Genomic DNA, 22,424 nt, shown 5'->3' with positions numbered 1-22,424 from the left:
TGCTTCCCCTATCCTATGGCTTTCTCCTGATTAGTGTTCTTAGGATTTTGAGGGTAACTATTTCTATTATGCCCATAGCATCCGCAGCTAAAGCAAATCGAGTTTAAGCTTTCATATTCAACGTTGTATAGCTCATCTCTAATTAGAAGTCTGTGCACCAATTTTTTTTTTTTTGGAGATATATTTCATCACTTATGCACACAAATGTCCCTCTTTCAGTTATCCCCTGTTCATCCTTGGAAATCAATTTTGATAATGAGTTTGAGTTCACCTTCAGCATTTTCCCAATACAATTTCTCAATCTCCATAAGATTTCTTTATTGTAACATTATATCGGGATGTTTGTGAGCCTTATCCATAAAGCAATTTTTCCTAAAATATTATCATTCAGGTTGAACTCAGGTGACCACTGTTGTACTAATATACAATGATCGAATATCATCTAGGGGCCTCCATTAAGTATTCTATCATAAGCTAATTGATCCTTTATTCTAACAACATAATAACAATTGACAAGATCTATTAGCTTAAAATCGTTTAGCTGCCACATTCTAGCTAACCTGGGCTTGAGTGACTTAGGATTGAGGTGCAGACCCAATGTGTTAATGACTATGGCATCCATCCATGGTAGGCATATATTTTTCCATTCTTCTTTAGAAATATGAAGGACTGGATATTGCTCCATAAGCCTTTTAGTTCCATCTGAAGGTGACCAATCTCAATCCAATTCCTTAACAAGATCTTCATTCCTATGGCTTGCATTTCCCTCAGTGTTTCCATAACACCCATTGTAGCCAATTAAGGAGTCTTTGTATGATAAGGGAGCTTTATTATTCTAGAATGATGCTGGCTTGTTGTTGATTGAATTAGTAGCATTTTCATTGTTATGCTGTGTATCTATTAAATGATCAGGAGTATTCTCATTTGTAGTAGGTCTGATGACATTTGAATGTTGTAGCATTTCTAGGCTTTTTTCGTGCATCACTCATCTGGCTTTGAATTATTTCTCAACAATAAATCCATTTCCTCCTTAGATGCAGGGGGATTCATCATCTCCTTATGAGATATGGAAGCTGAGAATGTGAAGTTGGGATCAAATGGCTTTTTAGAGATCATAGGATAGCTTAAGGGTGTGTTTGGATTTTAATTGGAAAAAATTGATTAAGAAAAAAATTGATTATTAAAATGTGATGGTGTTTGGATAAATTTTCAAAAATTGATTATGATATTGATTTTTCAAAATGGAACAAATTTTAGCTTATTCCAAATGGAGTTTTGGAAACTAAATGGAGTTTGGGAAAATTGGGGTGTTTGGATAAAAATTTTCAAAACCATGATTTTGAACCCAAAATTGATTCTAAATGGGTATCCAAACAGGCCCTAAGAAGAAGAAACATAGGTTAAGGAACAAGAAAGAAGTTGAACCTTCTCTCCAAGAACTAAAGAGAAGGTGGAGCTTCTTTCTCTGAATTTTGTTTTTATAATTCAAAGCTATTTGGCAAGGTACGTAAAACTGAATTGGTCATTAAACCGGTCATGGCACTGAGTCACGGGTTAGTGGTTCAATCGGGGTTGAACCGGTGGCAAACCGGTCATGATTAAAATAATACAATTTAAATAAAAAGGCATTAATTATAAAAACATTCAACCAAATCCAACCACTCAAAAGTCTAACAATAATAAAATACTATATTTTTGGACTTAGCATATTTTGCCTCTAATTTTTCATTTTTTGACTTCAATTTCACTTTTTTTTGTTATCTTATTTCTGAACTCAGAGCTCTGAAAAATTAAAAATAAAAAAATCAAAAATGACGTCATTTTGGGGGTAAAAGTCTGAAAAAATAATAACCCGTTTAACCCAATCAACTCACCGGGTTATTCAGGTTATACTGAGTTGAACCCGGGTTGACCGAGTTACACCGGTTCACTCCCTCACTGGGTTAAGAGTAAACCTAGCCGGGCAAGGGATCGGGTCACCGATTTTTGGGTTGACCCGATCGGTCCGGTTTGATTTTCAATACCATGCTATTTGGTGATTTTAGATATTCAAGCCTGCCGGTATAAGCCAAAGCTCAAAGAGATTAGGGTTGGGCTTAACTTGCCAACCTAAAAATGTTTGACCCAAATTGAATTCAATCCATCCAATTTATAGGATCTAACAGTTAAAAACAATGCATGAGATGTAGTTAGAAAAACATATTCTTTTTATTAAAAAATATAAGATATTTTTAATCGAATCTCGCCCTTCAATAAAATAGTTACCTACTTTTTAATTAACTTTATCTTTTTATATTTACCTTTATTAAATACCTTATAATAAATATAAAATTATTATTAATAAGGACACTTTTGAAAAAATAATCAATGATTATACTTTAAAAGATTAAAAATGTCTTATATTTTTTAATATCAAACTTCTCAAAAAATATCTTATATTTTTGGAGAGAGGGAGTAGGAGATATGATTAGGAACAGTGTAGTATTTTTACAATTATATTTTAATTTTTAATTTTAATTCTTCTAAGTAACAATTATTTTTAAGATCCCCCACGATAAATATTATCTTCTTCCTAGTCTTCGTTCATTATAATTGTCCCTTTCAAATTCGATCGGCACAAGTTGTGGTATAAATCCCTCAATCCACTACTCGTGGTCGAGATGAGAGAAGAACACGGATGAAGGTGTAGCTTGGAGCGTGACGGTGAGGACGACCATGGCAATGCCGTCGGCAATTCTCAACTTTCTATTTCCGCCGCCTCCTTCTCTCTTCGTTTCAGCCATGTCGGTGATGAGCTTAGTGACGATGACACGAGCTGGATTTGACGAAATCAAAGGGAAGCATATGCAGTATTCAAAATTCTGGAATGTCAATCCCTCGAAGGAGAAGAAGAAAAAGATTCAGTTGTCTGGTAAATCGGGGATGCTTCTGGTCTATTCTCCGGCGTTTCTCGCCGGTGCTGCTTCTTTCTTCGTCTTCCGTCACGACAGTCTCAGAATAACCATCCTTCAATTTGCTCTAACCCTCCATTTTTTCAAGAGGATCGTGGAGGTAACGCCTTCTCTGACTAAAAAAATGTTTGGTATTGTTGTTCATATACATTGAGAAACAAATATATTTTTTTAAAAAAAAAAGTTTCGCATTCTTATACAATTATTATAATTTAAAATTGTATCATGTTATTAGAAGTTTATATTGGGTTGTTCAGTTGAACATATCGGTGGAAATGGTTTTCCAACAGTAGAAGAAGCAAAGACAAAGGAGAAAATTGTACACTCATAGCGTGGGCAACATATTATCAGACTTAATTCGCTCTCACCTATATATTCTAATTTCTAAGTACAAATTGGATTGAAAACAAATTTCTTTTAAAATGAGTGCAAATGGATACATGCAAGTACGGGCAGGTAACTGATAAGGCCATAGATAGCCTATACCCGCCCATGTACAACCCTAGTTTTCACCATTAATGGTAATGATTTATAGGGTTTTAATCTCATCATTTTTTATGTTTGTAACACCATGCCCCTTTTCAATTCTTGCATCCTGCTTTCTATTTCAGCACATGTTTTCTTTTCAAAATGTTGTTTCTCACTTTCTTTGCAGGTTCTGTTTGTACACAAATATAGTGGGAGAATGATTCTTGATTCTGCAATCCACATTTGCCTGAGTTATTTCCTGTTCACTACTACTCTGCTGTATGCTCAGCAGCTCACACTGGGGCTTCCAGAGCCACCAATTGATCTGAAGTATCTTGGGATTGCATTGTTTCTCATTGGCATTACTGGCAACTTCTATCACCATTATATCCTTTCTAAATTGAGAGAGAATGGTAATAAGGAATATAAGATACCTGAGGGTGGTTTATTTGGCCTACTGATATGCCCTCACTATCTCTTTGAGATTATTGGGTTATGTGGGATTTCTCTCATTTCTCAGACGCTTTATGCATTATGCTTCACCTTGGGCTCTGGTTTCTACTTGATTGGAAGAAGTTGTGCAACTAGAAGATGGTATCTTTCCAAGTTTGAAGATTTCCCTCAACATGTTAAGGCTCTTATACCGTTTGTTCTCTAAATGTTAATGACGCTATAGTTGATCATGTTTGGATTTTCGTTTAAAAGGTCCAAGTTAACAAAGGTTCAGAAAATCCGGTTTAATTACCCCCACTTTTTGGTTGATCCCCTTTCACAAACAAGAATTACTTTTTAAAGCTTAGTTTTCCTAATATAACATGGATGTTGTGTTTAGATGTATGAGAATTCAAATTTAGATTCAAACCAAATCCTTCATTTGAATATATAAAAGTGAATTTGGATTTGATTTAAACATAAATCTATATTTTATTATAATTTTTTTTAATTTCAAATTCCCTTTTGATTCTATTTATTTGAAACTAGCTTTTATGACCTTGTGGGATGCACGAGGAGATGATAATTGACAACTTGTTAAATTATAAAAAAGTTCATTCTTCATAAAAAGTTATATAAAGGAAAAATTTAGAAAGACAATAAAACCAAAGTTGTCAACCAAAAAGAAAAAAATTGTAGAGGCGTGAGCTTAGCAACAGCATGTACACACTAACCCATGACATAAGTGGTGAGAAGTTTTTACATGCTATTAAATTTGAAAAATGATGTTAATAACAGTGCAAACTTGCAAGCTAACAATTATTTTAAAGCATGCTTTTATTGTCCCATGCAATACATGGAAAAGATTAGAATTAATAGTAAAGTTTGAACAATTTATACTCTCAGTATAATTTATAGTATTAGTAATCATTAATGAATGGTTGCATATTGATTGTACGGTTTTATTGGTATTGAAGTTTTTCCTTTGCCCAAAAGCTTTTTGTTATCTTTTGTGCTTAATTGTTTAACATATTAGTGTAAATAAAAATAAACCAGCTTTCTATGGTAAAAAGCTAAGGTCTATTGATATTGTTTAATTGAAGCAATTTTAAACGCTACTACTGTATAAAAAATAATATGATATTTATCTAGATGACTATAATACTATGTCATGTCTTAGTTTTGAATCACCGCTTTGATGAATATGACATGTTTTTTCAACGTATAACTTAAGGTTGACTGTTTTCAACGATTATCACATCGTTTGAGGATTAAATCTATCACACCTACGCAATCAACTAAAAAACACCTAACGCCAACACATGTATCCTTGGTTAAATTAAAATAAACTGGCCTTAAATTAATTTAATTTTTATTAATTTAGTCCTTTTAATAAATGATAAATCTCTTCTAATTTATTTATACATTTTTATCTGATCAAATCGAAACAAGTAGAGTTTAATATATTAATAATATTAATAATCAGAGTTTATTTTAAATAAATAATCTATAAAAGAATCACATATCTTGATTTAATTAGAAACAAGTATTTTAAGTATATAAAATTAAAAACATAAATTTTCCTTAAAAAAATTACTTCCATTTCGTCACCCACCTTCATACAATTTCTATAAATTAAATTTATTATTTTATTACAAGTATAAATGCATTTTTTTACTGGTTATATGTCCATGATTATTTTTAAATGGATCTCACATCCACTTTTTTCACTGTAAATCACTAAATCTCACATTATTCTTTATTATACAGATTTTCTAAAAGAAAAAAAAAGGGAAAAACACTACTCAAAAATTTGAAAAAATATTATTCAAGCAACTATTTATCTATGGAAATTTTACATCATAATACTTTAATGGCCTGTTTGGTTCATTGAATCAAAAAAAAATGTAATATAATGTAAAGATAAGAAATGGAATATAATATAATGATGATTACATATGTTTGTTTGATATGTTATAAAAGAAATGTATTTTTTTAAGAAAAAAATAACAAAAGAATTATGAAATGTCCTTTTTACCCCTAGCCACAAAAAAAAACCCACCCATCTTCCTCCCTTTCCTAGCGATGGCTCTTCGGCTACATCACCCTTAATAAGGAAAATCAACCCCTTATGCCAGTACAAAACACACAAATCAACATAATCAAGCCAAAAAAACCAATCTAAAAAATAAACCCAAAGATAATGAGGAATGGAGGAAGATGTGACTAAGGAGATGGAATATGAGAATGGTGGTGTGGGAGGGCGGCGGCAAGGTGGGCTTCATATTGGTGGCATCATGATCGGCTTTGGACAAAAGATTTGTCTTCTGCGCGGCAGTCGTGAAAGTGAGTTGAAGGAATCCTCAACTGAACGATTTGTCTTCCATGACTGCTAGTGCTGTTCTTGCATCCTTGACGGAATCCCCTGAAGCTTCATCATTGTTCTCGTTCTCGTCTACTCGAAGGAGGCTAAATATGGGTGTTCTGATGGAGGAGGAGCTGACACGCGATGCTGAGAGCGGAGCGATGATGGCGGCAAGGGAGGAGGGAGGCGAGTTAGAAGGCGGAAGGAGGGTGAAGAAGAAGAGAGGGATATTTGAGTAAATTGATGGATGGAAATAGGGATTACATAGGTTTTTGACGTAATCCCTATTACCACATCTGACATAATTAGGATTGCATTATGTAATGGCCTTTAGAAGTAAAATGTCAACCAAACGATTTATAGATGAGAATTGCCTCAGCATGTAATCCAACCAAATGGCCCATAATATATGCTCCCTCCCTTTAAAAATATAAAATATTTTTTAAAAAATTAATTATTAAAAAATATAAAGTATTTTTAGTCTTTCGAGGTGTAATTATTATCTTTTTTTAAAAGTACCCTATTGATAATAACTTTATATTTATTGTAGGGTGTTTAATAGGGTAAATATGAAAAGATAACATTAGTTGAAAAGTAGGTAATTACTTTATTGGAGGTGATATTCAGTTAAAAATGTCTTACATTTTTGAACAGAGAGAGTATGCTCCTTCCATGCAAAAATATAAGACATTTTTTCAAAAAATAGATGTTAAAAAATAAAAGATATTTTTAGTATTTTAAAGTGTAATTATTGTACATTTTTCAAAACTCTCCATAATAAATAAATTACTTTATATTTATTTTAATGTGAAACACCTTTTTAAATAGGAGTGAATATGAAAAGAAGATATTAATTTAAAAATAATTAACTATTTTATTGAGGGCACTATTCTATTTAAAACGCTTTATATGCTTTATATTTTTTAAGTAAGGGAGTATATATATTATTTAAAAGGGTTAAAATTTACTTTTGCCTTGTATTTATTTCTGAGGAACGCTGAACACCCTACATTCGTAAGTGAAACAAATTACTATCAAAGGATATAGTTAAAGTTTCACATATCACTATGCGTGGCCCCATGCATATACCACAATAGCATATAATGGCAGAGTTAATGGTTTATTGGCAAATGGTTTTTTTTGCTCCTCAAAAAAATAGTTAAAAAGTAAAATTACCATACTTAAGAGTATAGGATACACAACGTTCCTAAAAAATAAATACATGGGCAAAATTAGACCTTAATTCTTTTAAAACTACATAGTATTTCATTATTCTATATTTTCTGTTCTTATCATATTTTATTTTACTAAACATGATCATGCAAATATATATATATATACATATTTTAAACATACCAAAGAGTTAATTTTATCCCATTCTCACTATTTAATTACACATTTTATTAAATTATATACTCCCTCTATTAAGAAATGTAAGGCATTTTTAGTCTTTCAAGGTATAATCATTGCTTTTTTTTTTCAAAAATGCCTCTATTGATGAATGACTTTATTTTTATTATAAGGTGTTTAATAGGAATAAATATAAAAAGATAGGATTAATTTAAAAGTAGATAACTACTTTATTAGGGGTGAGATTCGGTTAAAAATATCTTACATTTTTAACAGATGAGATAGTTTTTTACTCAATATTTTGTTATCTATATCAACATATTTTTCTGGCATTACCTCCTTTTTAAACAATAAAATTCAAATCAATAATTTAAGCACATTTGAGGATGAAATTAATAAAAATTAAATTTAAGGAAGTAAATAGATAATTAAACTTAAAATATTAAAATAACTCTCTCCGTTTAAAAATGTAAGGTATTGTTAACTAAATCTCACCTCCAACAAAGTAATTACCTACTTTCAAACTAACTATATTTTTTTATATTTACCCATATTAAACATCATACAATAAATATAAAATTATTCATCAATAGGACGCTTTTGAAAAAAAATAATTATATTTCGAAAGACTAAAAATATTTTATATTTTTTAATATCTAACTCTTCAAAAAATATTATACATGTTTTAGCAGAGGGAGTAAACTACACAAAAATTCAAAGATATTAAAAATAAAAATGTTTTTAAAGTATAAGCTAATCAATAAAAGGGTAAAACTAACATATTTAAGCTTATACATTTAATATACTTATATCCAATTAAAGAAAAATACTTAGGTAGATTAAGTGTATCACGTCATTTGTAATCTGTTCAATTAAAATGCTTCAAGAAATTTAAATAAAATCTTGTATGGTATTTTTTAAAATTAATTTTATTTTTATAACAAAATGCACATTTAATTTATTATCTTTTCTCTCTCTATTATCATTAACATTAGAATCAATTTATATGTAATACCATCTAGATGTCATGTTTTATTGGACAGGCTACATGATGCACTCATTCTACCTAAATATTTCTTTCTAATCAAATTATAACATGTGAATCTTAATATATTAGTAAAATTAACAACAAAAATTTATTATAAAATAAATAATTTATTAAAAATATTCACATGTATTGATTTAATTGAAAATAAATACATTAAATTAAGTATATAAATTTTTTTTCAAAATAAAATTAATATTTAATCATAACCCCAACAAAACCCAAAACTCCTCCGTACACTTTGCAGAGCTCGCCGTGGGGCGTCGTCCGCCGCGTCTGCCCTGCTTGGTTGCTCCCCAGCAAGTATTGAAGAAGGTTCGAACCCTAGGGCTTTATCTACTCCCAAAATCCGGTGTGGTTGATTTGTTCAATCTGTTTTTGAATCTGTTCCCTGCATGGTTGTCAATCCAGTGTCGGACATCGTTCGGCTATTATACTTTTGCCCTCCTCATTTTGATTACTAGCGACTTATATGCTTTGCATTGTTTTGTTGTGCAATGTTGGATTTGCAGTGTATTGGCATTTTGTTTATTAATCTCTTTAGTGTTATCATCAATTTAGAAAATTCTCAAGGTATTTAGGATGCATGATCTGGTAAATCACTTGGCTCGAGGTTTGTCTGGCAATTTAGCAGCTTGAGTTTAAATTGTTTGTTCTGTGGCTTGGAGGAGTTGCCTCAATCAATTGGCTTACCATGACATCTTCGTTAAAGTATCTGGAAATTGAAACCGCATTATATAGACAATCCATATTTCAAAGATTCCCCCCATTGAGTGTGATATAGGTCCGCCTATAGCTGTACTGTTCTACTCATTGCAAATTCTGTTCTGTTATTTACTTATTTGACTGACAAGAACATGTGTTTGCATAAGAAAAAATTCTTAGATATTTGAAGCAACAATTTTGTCATTGATCTGATTCTGCAGCTTTAAAAAGAAGTTAAATATATAAAGTTACGAGATCTGTGATGCTGTCAAACTGTCATATTCAATGTCAACTTTTTTAATAATTCCTCCTCCTCCTCCTCCTCCATGAAGTATTAATTTGATTTGGATTTGAGTTTCTTTGCATCTTTTTTAACTACTTAAGTGAAGTTAATTGCATATCTTATACTGATTTTAAGGAAGAAATTAGTAATGAACTTCAACTCATTAGGTATTACTATTGACAGAACGTTAAGATGGTTTCAATATCAGCGCAATCCATTTAATTGATGTAATTTTGCTATTTGTATATGATTTTTTTAATTTAAATGTTACTTTTAATCCTTTATGGATTGGATGGATGAATATCTTTTTTATTTTGAATACGAATTATTTGAGATATATTTTTTTATAGTATAAGAGATGTAAAGTATATTAATTTAATCATGATTGGATTAACTGTGATTTTAGCACAATGGCGTCTTGCAATCCATGTAGCCGACCCCATCTAGTGGGATAAAGGCTTGTTGTTGTTGTTGTTAGGTTAACAGTTAACTGCGATTTTACCATTTGATCATGGTTCAACCATTGAACCTTAAACCAATGTTTTGACTGGTTTAGTGACTGTTAAGTTTCCTAAAATAAAATACAATAGGCTGACATTAAAATGAGTAGTAAAACCATAAATCCATAATTCCTAAAGGCTACCTTGCTACTTTCAATTATTCACCATTGAGCACCATTCCTCATCCCTGGCATTTATCAATTGTATGTCAAGTTATCTTCTGTATTTTGTTTTCATCACAGTTTCATTGTGGTTTTGACAAACCTGGTCTTTCCTCCAAGTTAAAACCATTCAAGGCCAAGGTGTAAGAGGGAGGCAGATTGTTGAAATGTTGAAGTTCCTTTCAAGAGTGAGGATTGAGTTCAATGCCTTGGACCCACGAACGGCTTCCTGCATGGAATTCTTGGCACAATGCAATGCCCGAAAGGCCAAGGAATCTAACCCTGCATGTCAAGTTGTTGTGAAGCGCAGAACTGATGATCACCCTCCTCAGATCACTGTAACATTTGTCAATGGCGTAGAAGAAGCCTTTGATGCAACATCCACCCCAGCCCAGACCATAAGGAACATGATTCTGGAAAAAGGTCAGCACCTTGAGACTGAGCAAATGTTTCGAGAGGCTGGTGAGGCCTGGCCTGTTATCATCCCTGAGGAGGAGCTACGCCAGCCCGCACCCCGTACCAAAGTGTGTATTGATTTCTTGCTTTTTGTTCAAGTCCTTAATGTGTGGTTAGTTTTGTGATGTTTTATCCTGAGAATCTTAGTTTTGTCATTTTATGTAATTTCATTTCTATTCGGATAACTTGCAGAACTGTTTATTTTCCTTCCCATTTCTTCATCAACTTTGCATTGAATTTCTTCATCAAAATTGCATTGATGACTATCTGTTTACTCCAGACCATGTTGCGGTAGCTTAGGTTCTAGCTTATGCTAACATGTGGTCATGAATCTGATGGTGTCTTCACTAGATTTAATAAACATTTTCTTTTCTATTTTCTAACACGAGTGAACCTTTAGTACTTACACCATTGAAATTTTTGGAAGCGTGGAACATGATGGGCCTAGGCACCCATGAAGCATTGATGCTATTAGCACACTAGATAGCTCATAGTAGGACTCTAACTAACAATATTGGAATGAATATGTTATCTTAGATTCGTACTTTGGTGGTCTGGAAGTTGGAACTCTGCTTAGACATGAAAAGCTTCGTTTGGCTATGTTTTGACTCTCCAAGAAATGAATCTTTCAGATGAAAGAGGCTTTCTCCAAGCTTTTTATATTGAACACTAAGGTCCACAGTATTAGGTATTGGGCACAGGGTAGCAGATAACTTGGCTTGTGTGCGCTTCAAAGTTAAATTTTGATGAATTTGTCTAGGTATTGTATTGTGTTGATTCTGGCTAGAGTTGAGGCTTGAGAGAGTTTCAGTGGGTTTATCAAGTACATGCACCTAGTGATTGCATGACATTTTGATAGCGCTACTGTCACAGTCCTAGGATCAAAGGATAGAATCTTGCTTGGAATGTGCGACTGGAATCTAAATCTACCTGCCCTTCAAAAGATGATCTATCACATATCGTTTATTCAAATGGAAATAACCTAACATAGCTGATTTGGCATTCTAGTTTGTTTATTATAGGCTGTTAGAACTTATTAGGGCTTTTATATTTCAGATTACCTTCCCTACAAGAAAGTAAGATGACCTTTTCCTTCATGGATCCTTGGTTCACACGTTTTGATAATTATTAGCATGCCATCTGATGAATAGCATTGCAGATCCATAACATGTGTTGCATCTTTAATTGCTGAATACTTTTGCAGGAAGCATTTTGATCGTCAATGAAAATCTTCTTGTTATGTGGTTACTCTTTAGATACAAATGAGCATAATTTGCTCTTGCTCTTAAAATGTATATGAACGGTTCTACAATATCTAGTTGATACTTAAGTAATATGGATTAATGTGGAGAATACGGCTATTAAGTTTTAGGAGCTATCTTTAGTGACATGTGTTCTGTTTTTTATTGTGAAGTATAAGAACTATAGCGTATCCAATTTATTGCTAATGTTTTGTGCTTCCTTTCTTTCAGCCAAGGAAAGCAGAAGAGAAGAAGCAATAAATAAATCCTGTTCAGCCTATGATCAACTGAAAACCATTTTGGGTTTTGTGACGTTAACATGGATTTCTTTCCGGCAGGAGACTCTATCGCATCTAATCACTGCCGCTTCCTGCCTTATTGTATTTCTGAATTATTGGGTACATTTGCATGTCATGAACCTTCTTCTTCTTCTTTGTTTGTTTGTTTTTTTTTTCTTTTTGTTTTTGTTTTTGTTTTTTTGTTTTTCGAATCACAAGGTCAGGACAACAACTTAAGGTTATAAGTGGGATTGAACTTACATCTCTTACGTTTATGAGAGCTTCTATGCCACTATGCTACAAGAGAATTGCCGCTTGACATGAATGTTGATGTCTTCAAACTATGTAATTTTAAATCTTTATGTTTGTTCAGATCCTGAATCTCTATTGCAACTTCTCTGCATCCTCTCTATATCCTCATACAAACAAAGAACAAATAGATACCCACACAGATTATGGACCTAACTATGTCCAGGTGGCTTGCGAGGCAAGAAAACAATTGGATGGTTGCTGCTACTACTTCTGCATTTGTAGGGAAAAGCTTGCATATTCTTCAATCCCAATTTCTGACTTTGTGCTCATTGAACAAAATATACGTTTCTCAGTTTGCCTGAAGACTTGGGAAAAGACATCATGTTCAACTAGATTTCAAATTCAGAAGCACCACCAATTCACTGATAAACTGATGTCTTGGTGTTATGGGGAATCATTTTCGAATCCTATAAATTTACTTGAGAATGAATGCCTTCTTCAAGAAAGCACATGGACCAACACGATGACCTGCATGAGAACATACTGTCATTTGCATCTCCTCAGTGACAAGCATCGGTTATTCTGTAGATTTTTATTGTCCTGTGGCCAGTGAAATTATATTTAAGTAAGAAAAAACTAATACACCGATTCTTATAATTTTATTCAATTTAGAATTAAGTTTTTGTAGTTTATTTTGTTTTAATCCTGTCCTTTGATTTGATTTGTTAAATTTATTAATCTGTTAAAATCCTTAAAATTTTTCTTTAAAAATGAAAGGGAAAGTATATTTATAAATTCTTATAATTTCACTCAATTTTAAATTAAATTCATATAATTTATTTTGTCTTTATCAAGCCTTTATAGTTTGATCAATTAAATCTTTTAATCACTAAAGGTTAAAATTCTTAAATTTTTCCTTTTTAAAAAAGGAAAAATAACAATAAAATTTTTCTAAAATGTATAAATGATAATTTGGTCCTTCGAAATGTAATAATTCTCTTAAAGTTTTTAAGAACTTTTCTGTCATTAATGAATTTATATAAATTACTAAATTATCCTTATTAAAAATAAACTTCACAAGTTTTGTTTAAATATTCACAACTTTATTTTTATATTTGTAACAATGTAATAGCAAATTACAATTTTGCATGTTAATTTTTTATTTATTATTGCATTTTTGCAAATATAAAAAGAAAAGTTATAAATATTTAAACAAAACTTATGAATCATTTATTTTTAACAAGGGTAATTTAATAATTTATATAAATTCATTAATGATAAAAAAGTTCTTAAAGACTTCAGAAGAATTATGATATTTTAAGGAACTAAATTATCATTTATACATTTCAAAAAAATTTTATTATCATTTTTCCTTTAAAAAACAAAATTAATAAATTTTATATTTTTATTAAATGATTATATAACTTTAGAATTAATTATATAATTTTTATAACCCAAAATTTATATAATTAAGTTGTCTTCTAAATATTTTTTATACATATAGGATTTTCATAAAAAATTAATAAAAATGTAAAAAGTGTATTAAATCAATTTTTTGATTTTAGATAAAAGTATTAAATTAATTTTTTTGTACTCTTAAAAATAATTTTTGTTTTATAAAATTTAATTATTCATTATTAATTTTAATATTTAGGGTCTAACGTATATAATAGAGCAAATTATAAGAGTTTGATTAAAATAAAATAAACTGTAAGAACCTAATTTAAAATCAAATGAAATTGTAAGGACTTATAGATATTTTTTTTCAAAATGAAATCAAGAACTTTTATATTTTTTATTAAAAGATTATATAACCTTAGAATTAATTACATAATTTTTACAACTCAAGTACTCTCCCTCCATCTAAAAAGGTAAAACATTTTTCAAAAAGTTAAATGTTAAAAAATATAAGATATTTTTAGTCTTTTGAGGTATAATCATTGCCTTTTTTTAAAAAGTGCCTCGATTGATAAATAACTTTATATTTATTATAAGATGTTTAATAAGGATAAATATAAAAAGATATGGCTAGTTTAAAAATAAGTAACTACTTTATTGAGGGTGAAATTCGATTAAAAATATTTTACATTTTTAAACGAAGGGAGTACTATATAATTAAGTTATGTTTTCCAATTTTATATAAATATATATATATTTTACATAAAAAATTAATAAAACTATAAACATTGTATTTGATCAAATTTTCTTCCTCTTAGTCGAAAGTATTAAAGCAAAATTTTTATAAATCTCAAAAGTGTTTTTATTTCGGGAAAGCTTAGATAAAGTCATGAAAGCATAAATAAGGTTGTTTCCGGAAAGCTATTTATCAATAACTTTAATTTTCAGGGATTAACATATCGAGTTAATTAAATAATAAAAGTTTGATTAAGACCAAACAAAATGTAGGAATCTAATTTAAAATTGAAAAACAAAATTATAAGGATCTGTGAATTAATTTTCCCTTTAATTTGTTGCTAAATATGTGTATGATTATCTCAAAATTTAGCAGATTATTTGTAAAGAATTTCTCCGTTCTTTAGACAATGATTTTAAGCATTCTTAAACTTTTATTTGTAAAATTATTATTTTTTTAATAATATTTTAATTGTAAATTTTGGGAAGAAGACTTACAAATTTTAGAAGAGAACTTGTAAATTAACACATTATTTTCATTTACAACTTGAGTAATATAAAAAATACATTCACTTGTAAATCTCCAATAAAATAATTGAGCTGTAAATTTAATTTTAAAGGAAGTTTTTAAATTATCACACTATATTAATTTAAAACTAGGTTATTATATAAAAACATATTTACTTATACATTTTGAATATAGTTTTTGAGCTATGCATTTCTAAGGAAGTACTTATTCAAAATTTATAAATTATCATACTATCTTGGATATATACTGTTAACCTCTAAAAATTCATGTTATTTCATCATATTTTTCTTAGATTCTAATCCATTTTGGCTCAATTGTATATGTTTTTATTGCTCAATTTAAGAAAATGTGCATTTTATTTTGAATTTGTATTCTTAACTTTGATTTGATATTTTTGGCCTAATTTCATGTTGTTTTGGTTGAAATTTCTATTAGAAGCATTTCTAAAATTTTGTGGATATTTTTGGAAGGCTTTTGGATGAAAAAATCAAGCACAAAATGAATGATTTTTGTTAGCTACAAAAATAGTATAAAACTGCCAAAATCATCTCAAAGTCGTGACTTTCGTTCGCGATTTTCGTCACTGTCAGAAAAATGCTGCGTTTCATTTATCAAAAATTGGTTGGCTAAGACATATATATGCTGAGAACTCAACCCAGAATGGATTCATCAGAATTTTAAACACATTTAAAGCTTGGTTGTACTAGAGTTTGGGCATTGGAATAGTTAGGATCAAGAGATTGAAGCTTTAAAGACATTTGAAGTTCATTTTCTTCAGTTTTTCTATTCCTCTTCCCTTTTCTCTCTTGTAATTTGAAATGGGTCCACTGATTTTGTATATTTGTAACTTGTAGATGATTATGAGTAGCTAAACCCTTTATTTTAAGATTATTTGAAAATCTTGTATGGATTAACACTATATTTCTCCTCTCTTTTTGTGATTAATGATATATGTGTTTATTTTACTCTTTCCTTAATGCTTCTAAGTGATTGGCCACCATTTAAATGTTGGGTTCACTTAATTGATACTTGAGAGGGCTAGGTTAAGTGTAGAACTTGGATAATATTGTGCAAGAACTTGATATTTACATGTTAAATGGATGGTTTTGCTAGTAAGATAGAGATATACTTGCTAGCCTTGTATAGCCACATTAGGGTTGATGTTTAAAATTAAATTTTATTAATTGTAACAAGAGATTGGGCAATTAATTTAACTAGACACTTATTTATGAGTTGAGAGAGCTTGTCCAAGTATTTTTAAAACCCTAGGTTAGCACTTATTTTCATTAAAAGCATTTATGAGACGAGGTAATTTTAGTGTTATGGAATGTAAGGGGGATAAATAATCCTAGGTCCTAATTTGTGTTTGAAGTTTGTGAATCAATTATTTTTCTTTATTTTCTAGTGTTAGTTTCATTTGTAAAATCATTTTCACTTAACTATGTGTAGCTCAACTTGATCGAATTTGCTTAGTCTTTTGTTTGATCATTGTTTTTGAACAAATCCTCGAAGGAATGATACTTTACTTTCATTATATTACTTGCTAAGACCCGTGCACTTGCGGTGAGCAACATATACACTAGCTGAGTTGTAAATTTCAAAAGTAATCACATATCCACATTATTAGTAGTATATTAATATTTTTAAATAATAATAAAATTTAAGTTCTTAAATATTGAAATATTTTAAAAAATATTATTAAAACAACGGTTAAGATCATTTTTGCCTCTTAACTTTACTTGAAGGGTCATTGGCCGCCATAAACTCAATTATGAGTAAATTTTATCTGTCAACGTTAAAAATTTCTCTCTTGTTACCCCACCGTTAACTCACCATTAGTTCATTGTTAGTGGGTTTCACGTTCAAATTTTTAAATTTTTTATTGTAAAATATTAGGTTGAATATCATTTTTACCCCTCAATTTTATCTCAAAGGGTTAGTGGCTACCCTAAATTCAAATATTTTATAATTAAAAAAATAAAATTTTACAATTTTAGATTTTTTCCATTATATCATGAACCAATTTTACAGTTACAATATCACATATCCACATTATTAGTAGTACAAAATCTCAAAGCCAAACCATTGATTCCAATCAAAGTTTCCAATCAACATTGCAAAATGAAGGCAATTGCCCAATTTTGAACTAGATATGTTCTTTGGGCAAAAGAAAACACTAGATATTTTTAGGCTCTATGTCATTCAAAGTCCAAAATGTGAAGTCCATGGGTTAACACTATGGTCCGTAAAATTCAAGGTCCAAAGTAAAGCTTTTGCGAAAACTCTAATGGAACTATCATCCATCCCTATCAACTAATATTTTCAAAACTAGACCAAAAATGTCATTAATTTACAATTCGCGTGATTCAATTGGATTGAATTAATAGTCAAATCAATGAATTTAAAAATAAAACTAAATATTTTAAATTTATCATAATTTAATAAGTCACATGATACAATATAATATCAAATAAAAAAAAAATTGATAAAAATAAAAAAAGAAAAGAGTATTTTTTTTAGCAATTTGATTTTTAAAAGCCGTATTCAATTTTTAATTTAATCGCGATTCTCAATCCAATTGCCAGTCCAAAACAACCAAATCCTGCCTAACTTCCCCAAAAATTTTTCTGGCTTAATCGAGCTATTAACCTAATTGTTAGATAATTCGATTAGTCTTGCCATCCGATTCAATTTGATTTTTTAATTATTGCTTCAACATCAACAAAATATACTTATGCTTGAGTTCATCCTCCGCCCAAGTTCAAGACGATGAAGCTAGGTTAGTCTGCTAGTCACTGCTCGAGGTTCTGTTTTACATGCCAATGCAGCAGAATGCATGTCCTTCATCCGTTTGGTTCATGAGAAATTGCATCAATTTAAAAGATAATCATATATTTTTGGCGCACTCCCTCCCCCATTTGATAGTCTTAAATTTCCAAACTTTTTTGTAATTTTTTTATAAAAATGCCACCACTGATCAAGGGACAAAGTCATGATTGAGTTGCATATATAATACCATAGACATTTACATTTATAACAAAAATTATTTTATTATCAATTTGACTCTAATTTATATTTAGCCCTATCATGTGTTCTATATCCAAAAATAAATGGGACTAAACTTTTATTCCTTGTCTCATCCTATTGCATTTGGGACTAGAATGAGATTAGGACAGGATTAAAAGGTTTTAGTAAAATAGACAAAATGTATCAAAAAGACATAAATAATTATATTTATTAAATTACAGAACTTATTAAGTTCGAAATCAAAACAATATGAATTTATAAATTCAATTATTAAGTTACAATTTAAAATAAAAGAACATATTCACAACTTAAAGTTAAGTACACCATAATTACAAATAACATTGAGCTACAAGTAGAACAACAACAAAATCATTAAGTTATATAGTTTAAATAAACTATTTAGGTATAACACCAAGTCATATTTTTTTTTTTAAGTTGAGATATTTGATGTTATTTGAAGCTATTATATATTAATTAAAATATATATGTATATTATTAGAAACAAATATATACACCGGATAAATAACCTATTACATATTAATAAAAAATAATAATATATTATATTAGTACGGGATGTGTCCTGTCTTTTTTTCTTTTTTTGAGTTAAATGGATTTATCTTCACATGATTGGTTTATAGTCAAGCCAACTAAATGAGGGCAATCATGAATACCACTAACTGTAATAAGACCATGATGTCATCGAAAATTTTCCCCCATTGTATCATGAGCCAATTTTATAATTATATCAGGTATTCACATCATTAGTAGTACAAAATCTCAAAGCCGAACCGTTGATGCCAATCAAACTTTCCCATTAACATTGCAAAATGAAGGCAAGTGTCCAGTTTTGATCTAGTTATTTTGGGGTCTCATGTGATTCAAAGTCCAAATTGTGAAGTCCATGGGTTAACACTGGTCCATAAAAATCAAGGTCCAAAGTGAAGCTCCTGCAAAAACCCTAAATGGAACCATCATGCCTCTGCTCGAGTTCGAGATGGTGAAGCTAGGTTTGTCTGCTAATCACTGCTCGAAGTTCTATTTTTCATGCCAATACAGCAAAATGCATGTCCTTCACATGTTTGGTTCATGAGAAATTGCATCAAGTTTAAAGATAATCTTGTATTTTTTTAGCTCTGCCTCTCCCCCATTTGATTATCTCTCTTGTGAGCTTCGCTCTGGAACTGTTGTCTTCTCTGGGATATGAATGAATTTTTATTCATCGATGGCGTAAGTAGAAAGTGAGAATGTTGGACTTGAACTGAAATGGTGATATATTTATTTTAACGTGTTTATCTTCTATAAATGTCGTGGTTGCTATGCATATTGGGATATACTTTGGTAGATCGCATTTTTTTGTGGGGTATAAAATTTCAATTCAAATGAAGTGGCTTTTTTAAGAATGAATTGGTTGAAGTTGACGATGGAAATGGTTTTAGTAGAAGGTTATTGTGTAAGTATTCACAGTAACAAGTTCACCTTGTCCCTGTGTCTCTGGTCGGAATTGGCTTTCCTCCATTGCAGTGGAGGGAACTCTGCAAATCTGGGCTGTTAGATTCAATTTGATAATTTAGACTATGTAGTTTTTAAAAGTACAGATTAATCTGTATTGATAAAATTTAATCTGAATGGTTCATATCTATAGTGGAGGCCCAATAGAGAGAAACCAAGTTTGACCGCTGTCTACCAGTGGTAGCCACAGTAAACTGTGCTGACATCACAGGGGCAAAGAACCTGTACATTATGTCAGTGAAGTGAATAAGGGTCGTTTGAACAGATTGCCATCTGCTTGTGTGGGTGCCATTGTCTTGGGTACTGTTAAAAGTGCAAGGCCGACGCTGTTATTGTGAGACATCGCCAACCACAGCAAATAGAGAGGATATAATCTATATGTACTTTGGAGGTATTTTACTCATAATGTGATTCTATTCTGCTGTCTTTCCAGTTCCTTTCGTTTCTTGCTATTCTACAATTTTTTTTTTATTTTGGGATGGAGCTGTAGTTTATGTTTATCATGATGGATCTCAGATCGGCCAGTTGGCCCTTTTCTCCTCTTACTGTTAACTTGTTTTTGTCATTGTTTAGAGGCATCTTTTTGTAATTGGGAATGAATTTTAATGATGGTGACTAGGGTGTTGCTGATTTAGTTGTTTCCTGATGTTTACTTATTGGCTAATGTGCATATAATGAGTAGTACTCTTAAATCCAGATATGCTGATATACTTGGATTTTTGTTGTTTGGGATTTGCATTGAGAAATATTTCTTCTTCACCTTCTTTATGTATGGTTGTGAAAGTTGTTTTCTTTGGAAACTCTGCTGGTAATGTAGTGTGGAGAATTTTATATGTTGTCTCCACATGTCCCATCACCAGCTATACCAATATTCTCAACCTTCCCTTACCCGGATGATAACATTCTTATTTATTGTCCTTGTCAGGGTTGGGACATCTACCAACTTATTTGAACTGGGAAGATTTGGTAGTATGGGATACCTAATCCCATATTGAGTAATATGTTATGCTTAATGAGGTATCTAAGTTAGTTGGTTCTTTCACCTCAATAGCCAGCTTTTGGAGTAGGGTTTCTCAATCCACTTAGGCACCCATCAGAGTCCTACTCCTTTTGAAATCAAAGTGATTGGTCATGCTCCATTTTGATTGACTTTTTGGTATCAAATGTTAGCGGTTCTTTGTTTCTCTCGTGATTAATCAGTTATTGTCTTTGGGGTCCATGTTGGAAATTATGTGGGGGCTTACATTAATTATTTTATTTATTTGTTAAAATGGGTTAATGCTTTAATGTTTGGTCCCTAAAATATTAATGCCCAATTATGTTATGTGATCATATACTTGATGGGCCTAACACGCGATTTATTAAGTCTGGTAAGTAGCTAAAGTATGGGTCGTTAACCTTACTAAAGCTTGTAGTGGGTGAGTCCAGTAAGGATTATTAAATAAGCTAGGTCCCATTTCTAACCCTAATTCAATGTGTGCTTCCCCACCAAAAACCACATAATTCTTAAAGGGTATGGAAAACCTAAGTTGACTAGCTCACGTAGCTTAGTGACTATGGTCAAATCAAGCACGCAATTCTATCCTATATATTTGTTTGGCTTCTTAACATATACTCCATTAGATCCCTATCTAATATGTTAATTAGATCTTACAGTCCAGACATTAGTCAGGCATCCTTCGTGACTTGAAATGGGTGATACCGTTACGAGTCTGGTAAACTAATTGAGTCCATCGTTACAGATATGCTGATTCTTCAAGTGCTCACATCTGCTCCATTAGGGCCCTGCAAGGATTTTTTTTACCAATTGCTTGATTTTTGTCAATCTGTATGTTCTCTATTAAATGAAAATTTCATTTGATAGATTGTTGGTGCTATCTTTCTGTGCTGTATGTAGTTGTCCAATATTTGATATATTTACTAATTAGATATGCTTGAGAAAAAAACGTTTCCTTTTAGGTGGTTTTCTTTTGCAGACAATGCCGGTGTTATCACAAATGAAAGGTACAAATTTCATTTAGTTGTAATATATTTATATATATATATATATTCACTGCCTGAAATAATGGAAATTTTTTATTTAGATTCTTTTGTTGGATGCTTACCTTTGTAATCCCCTTGATCTCCCAATCTCTTACCTGCTTGAACTCTATGGTTTTAAATACTGGAGTAAATCACACTGGTCTCATTATAATAGAGTACAATAGTGTTGTATAATCTATATAGCCGATCCCCCTTGCAAGGGTGAATGCAAACCAAACAATTACATTGCCCTTTTGGAATTTTTTTTAATGGATAAAGGTGCATTTTTGTCCTTGAAGTATTTTCTGATAAGCACTTAGTATCATAAGCTATTTGTTGAAGTAATTTTGCCCATAAAGTAATTAAAACGAAGCATTTTTGTCATTGCTGTCAAATTTCTAGCATTAACCGCTAGAAATATTAACTGAGACTCTAATGTTGACCATTATAAAATTTAACGAAAAAGGTAAAAATGTTTTGTTTTAATTATTTTAAGAACAAAATTATTTCAATCAATAGTTTAGGATATCTTTTTTTCTTTTTAATTTTACTTGTGAAAAACAAAAACAAAAAAAATTAGCGTTAGCCCCTTCATATTTTAGTAGTTTTCAACTCCCCCCCCCCCCAAATTTGTTTCTAAGATTTGTTACTGTTGTTGTGGCAGTACAAAATTTCCTCAATTTTAAAAATTTACATATTCTCATTTATTTGGTCTCG

The 22,424-nt window shown here is 30.7% G+C and overlaps 2 protein-coding genes and 1 long non-coding RNA gene across 5 annotated transcripts; all 3 read left to right on the top strand.

Moving 5' to 3' along the window:
- Positions 1–2,609: 2,609 nt before the first annotated feature.
- Positions 2,610–4,150, top strand: LOC129293508 (uncharacterized). Its single transcript, XM_054931515.1, has 2 exons — positions 2,610–3,051; positions 3,607–4,150. Exons 1-2 carry the CDS (start codon positions 2,716–2,718, stop codon positions 4,075–4,077), a joined length of 807 nt encoding a protein of 268 aa, XP_054787490.1. The 5' UTR covers positions 2,610–2,715; the 3' UTR covers positions 4,078–4,150.
- Positions 4,151–8,825: 4,675 nt separating this feature from the next.
- LOC129292669 (uncharacterized) lies at positions 8,826–12,607 on the top strand. 3 transcript variants are annotated; one of them, XM_054930263.1, is made up of 3 exons: positions 8,826–8,926; positions 10,342–10,784; positions 12,189–12,607. In XM_054930263.1, the coding sequence occupies exons 2-3, from the start codon at positions 10,428–10,430 to the stop codon at positions 12,216–12,218; spliced, it is 387 nt and encodes a 128-aa protein (XP_054786238.1). In that variant the 5' UTR covers positions 8,826–8,926; positions 10,342–10,427; the 3' UTR covers positions 12,219–12,607. The 3 variants fall into 3 exon arrangements, with proteins under 3 accessions (XP_054786238.1, XP_054786240.1, XP_054786239.1); XM_054930265.1 differs by having other exon boundaries at positions 8,832–8,926; positions 10,381–10,784; XM_054930264.1 differs by having other exon boundaries at positions 8,853–8,963.
- Positions 12,608–18,904: 6,297 nt separating this feature from the next.
- LOC129293673 (uncharacterized) lies at positions 18,905–22,330 on the top strand. The gene is made up of 2 exons (XR_008589193.1): positions 18,905–19,183; positions 19,819–22,330. It is a non-coding gene; the product is annotated as an uncharacterized LOC129293673 (long non-coding RNA).
- Positions 22,331–22,424: the final 94 nt, after the last annotated feature.

This window comes from Prosopis cineraria, unplaced genomic scaffold (assembly GCF_029017545.1).
Source record: "Prosopis cineraria cultivar Desert tree isolate PC_DT_omini unplaced genomic scaffold, ASM2901754v1 PC14, whole genome shotgun sequence".
Lineage (NCBI taxonomy): Eukaryota > Viridiplantae > Streptophyta > Magnoliopsida > Fabales > Fabaceae > Prosopis > Prosopis cineraria.
The sequence above is the reverse complement of the archived record's forward strand: the minus strand, read 5'-3'. Positions and strand labels throughout refer to the sequence as shown.

What these genes read in the sequence shown, in the direction of transcription:
- LOC129292669 (XM_054930263.1), top strand. Translation starts at nt 10,428, where the DNA reads ATGTTGAAGTTCCTTTCAAGAGTGAGGATTGAGTTCAATGCCTTGGAC. An exon ending in AGCCCGCACCCCGTACCAAA is followed by an intron (nt 10,785 to 12,188) that starts GTGTGTATTGAT and finishes CCTTTCTTTCAG; the next exon opens with CCAAGGAAAGCAGAAGAGAA.
- LOC129293508 (XM_054931515.1), top strand. Translation starts at nt 2,716, where the DNA reads ATGGCAATGCCGTCGGCAATTCTCAACTTTCTATTTCCGCCGCCTCCT. An exon ending in TTTTCAAGAGGATCGTGGAG is followed by an intron (nt 3,052 to 3,606) that starts GTAACGCCTTCT and finishes CTTTCTTTGCAG; the next exon opens with GTTCTGTTTGTACACAAATA.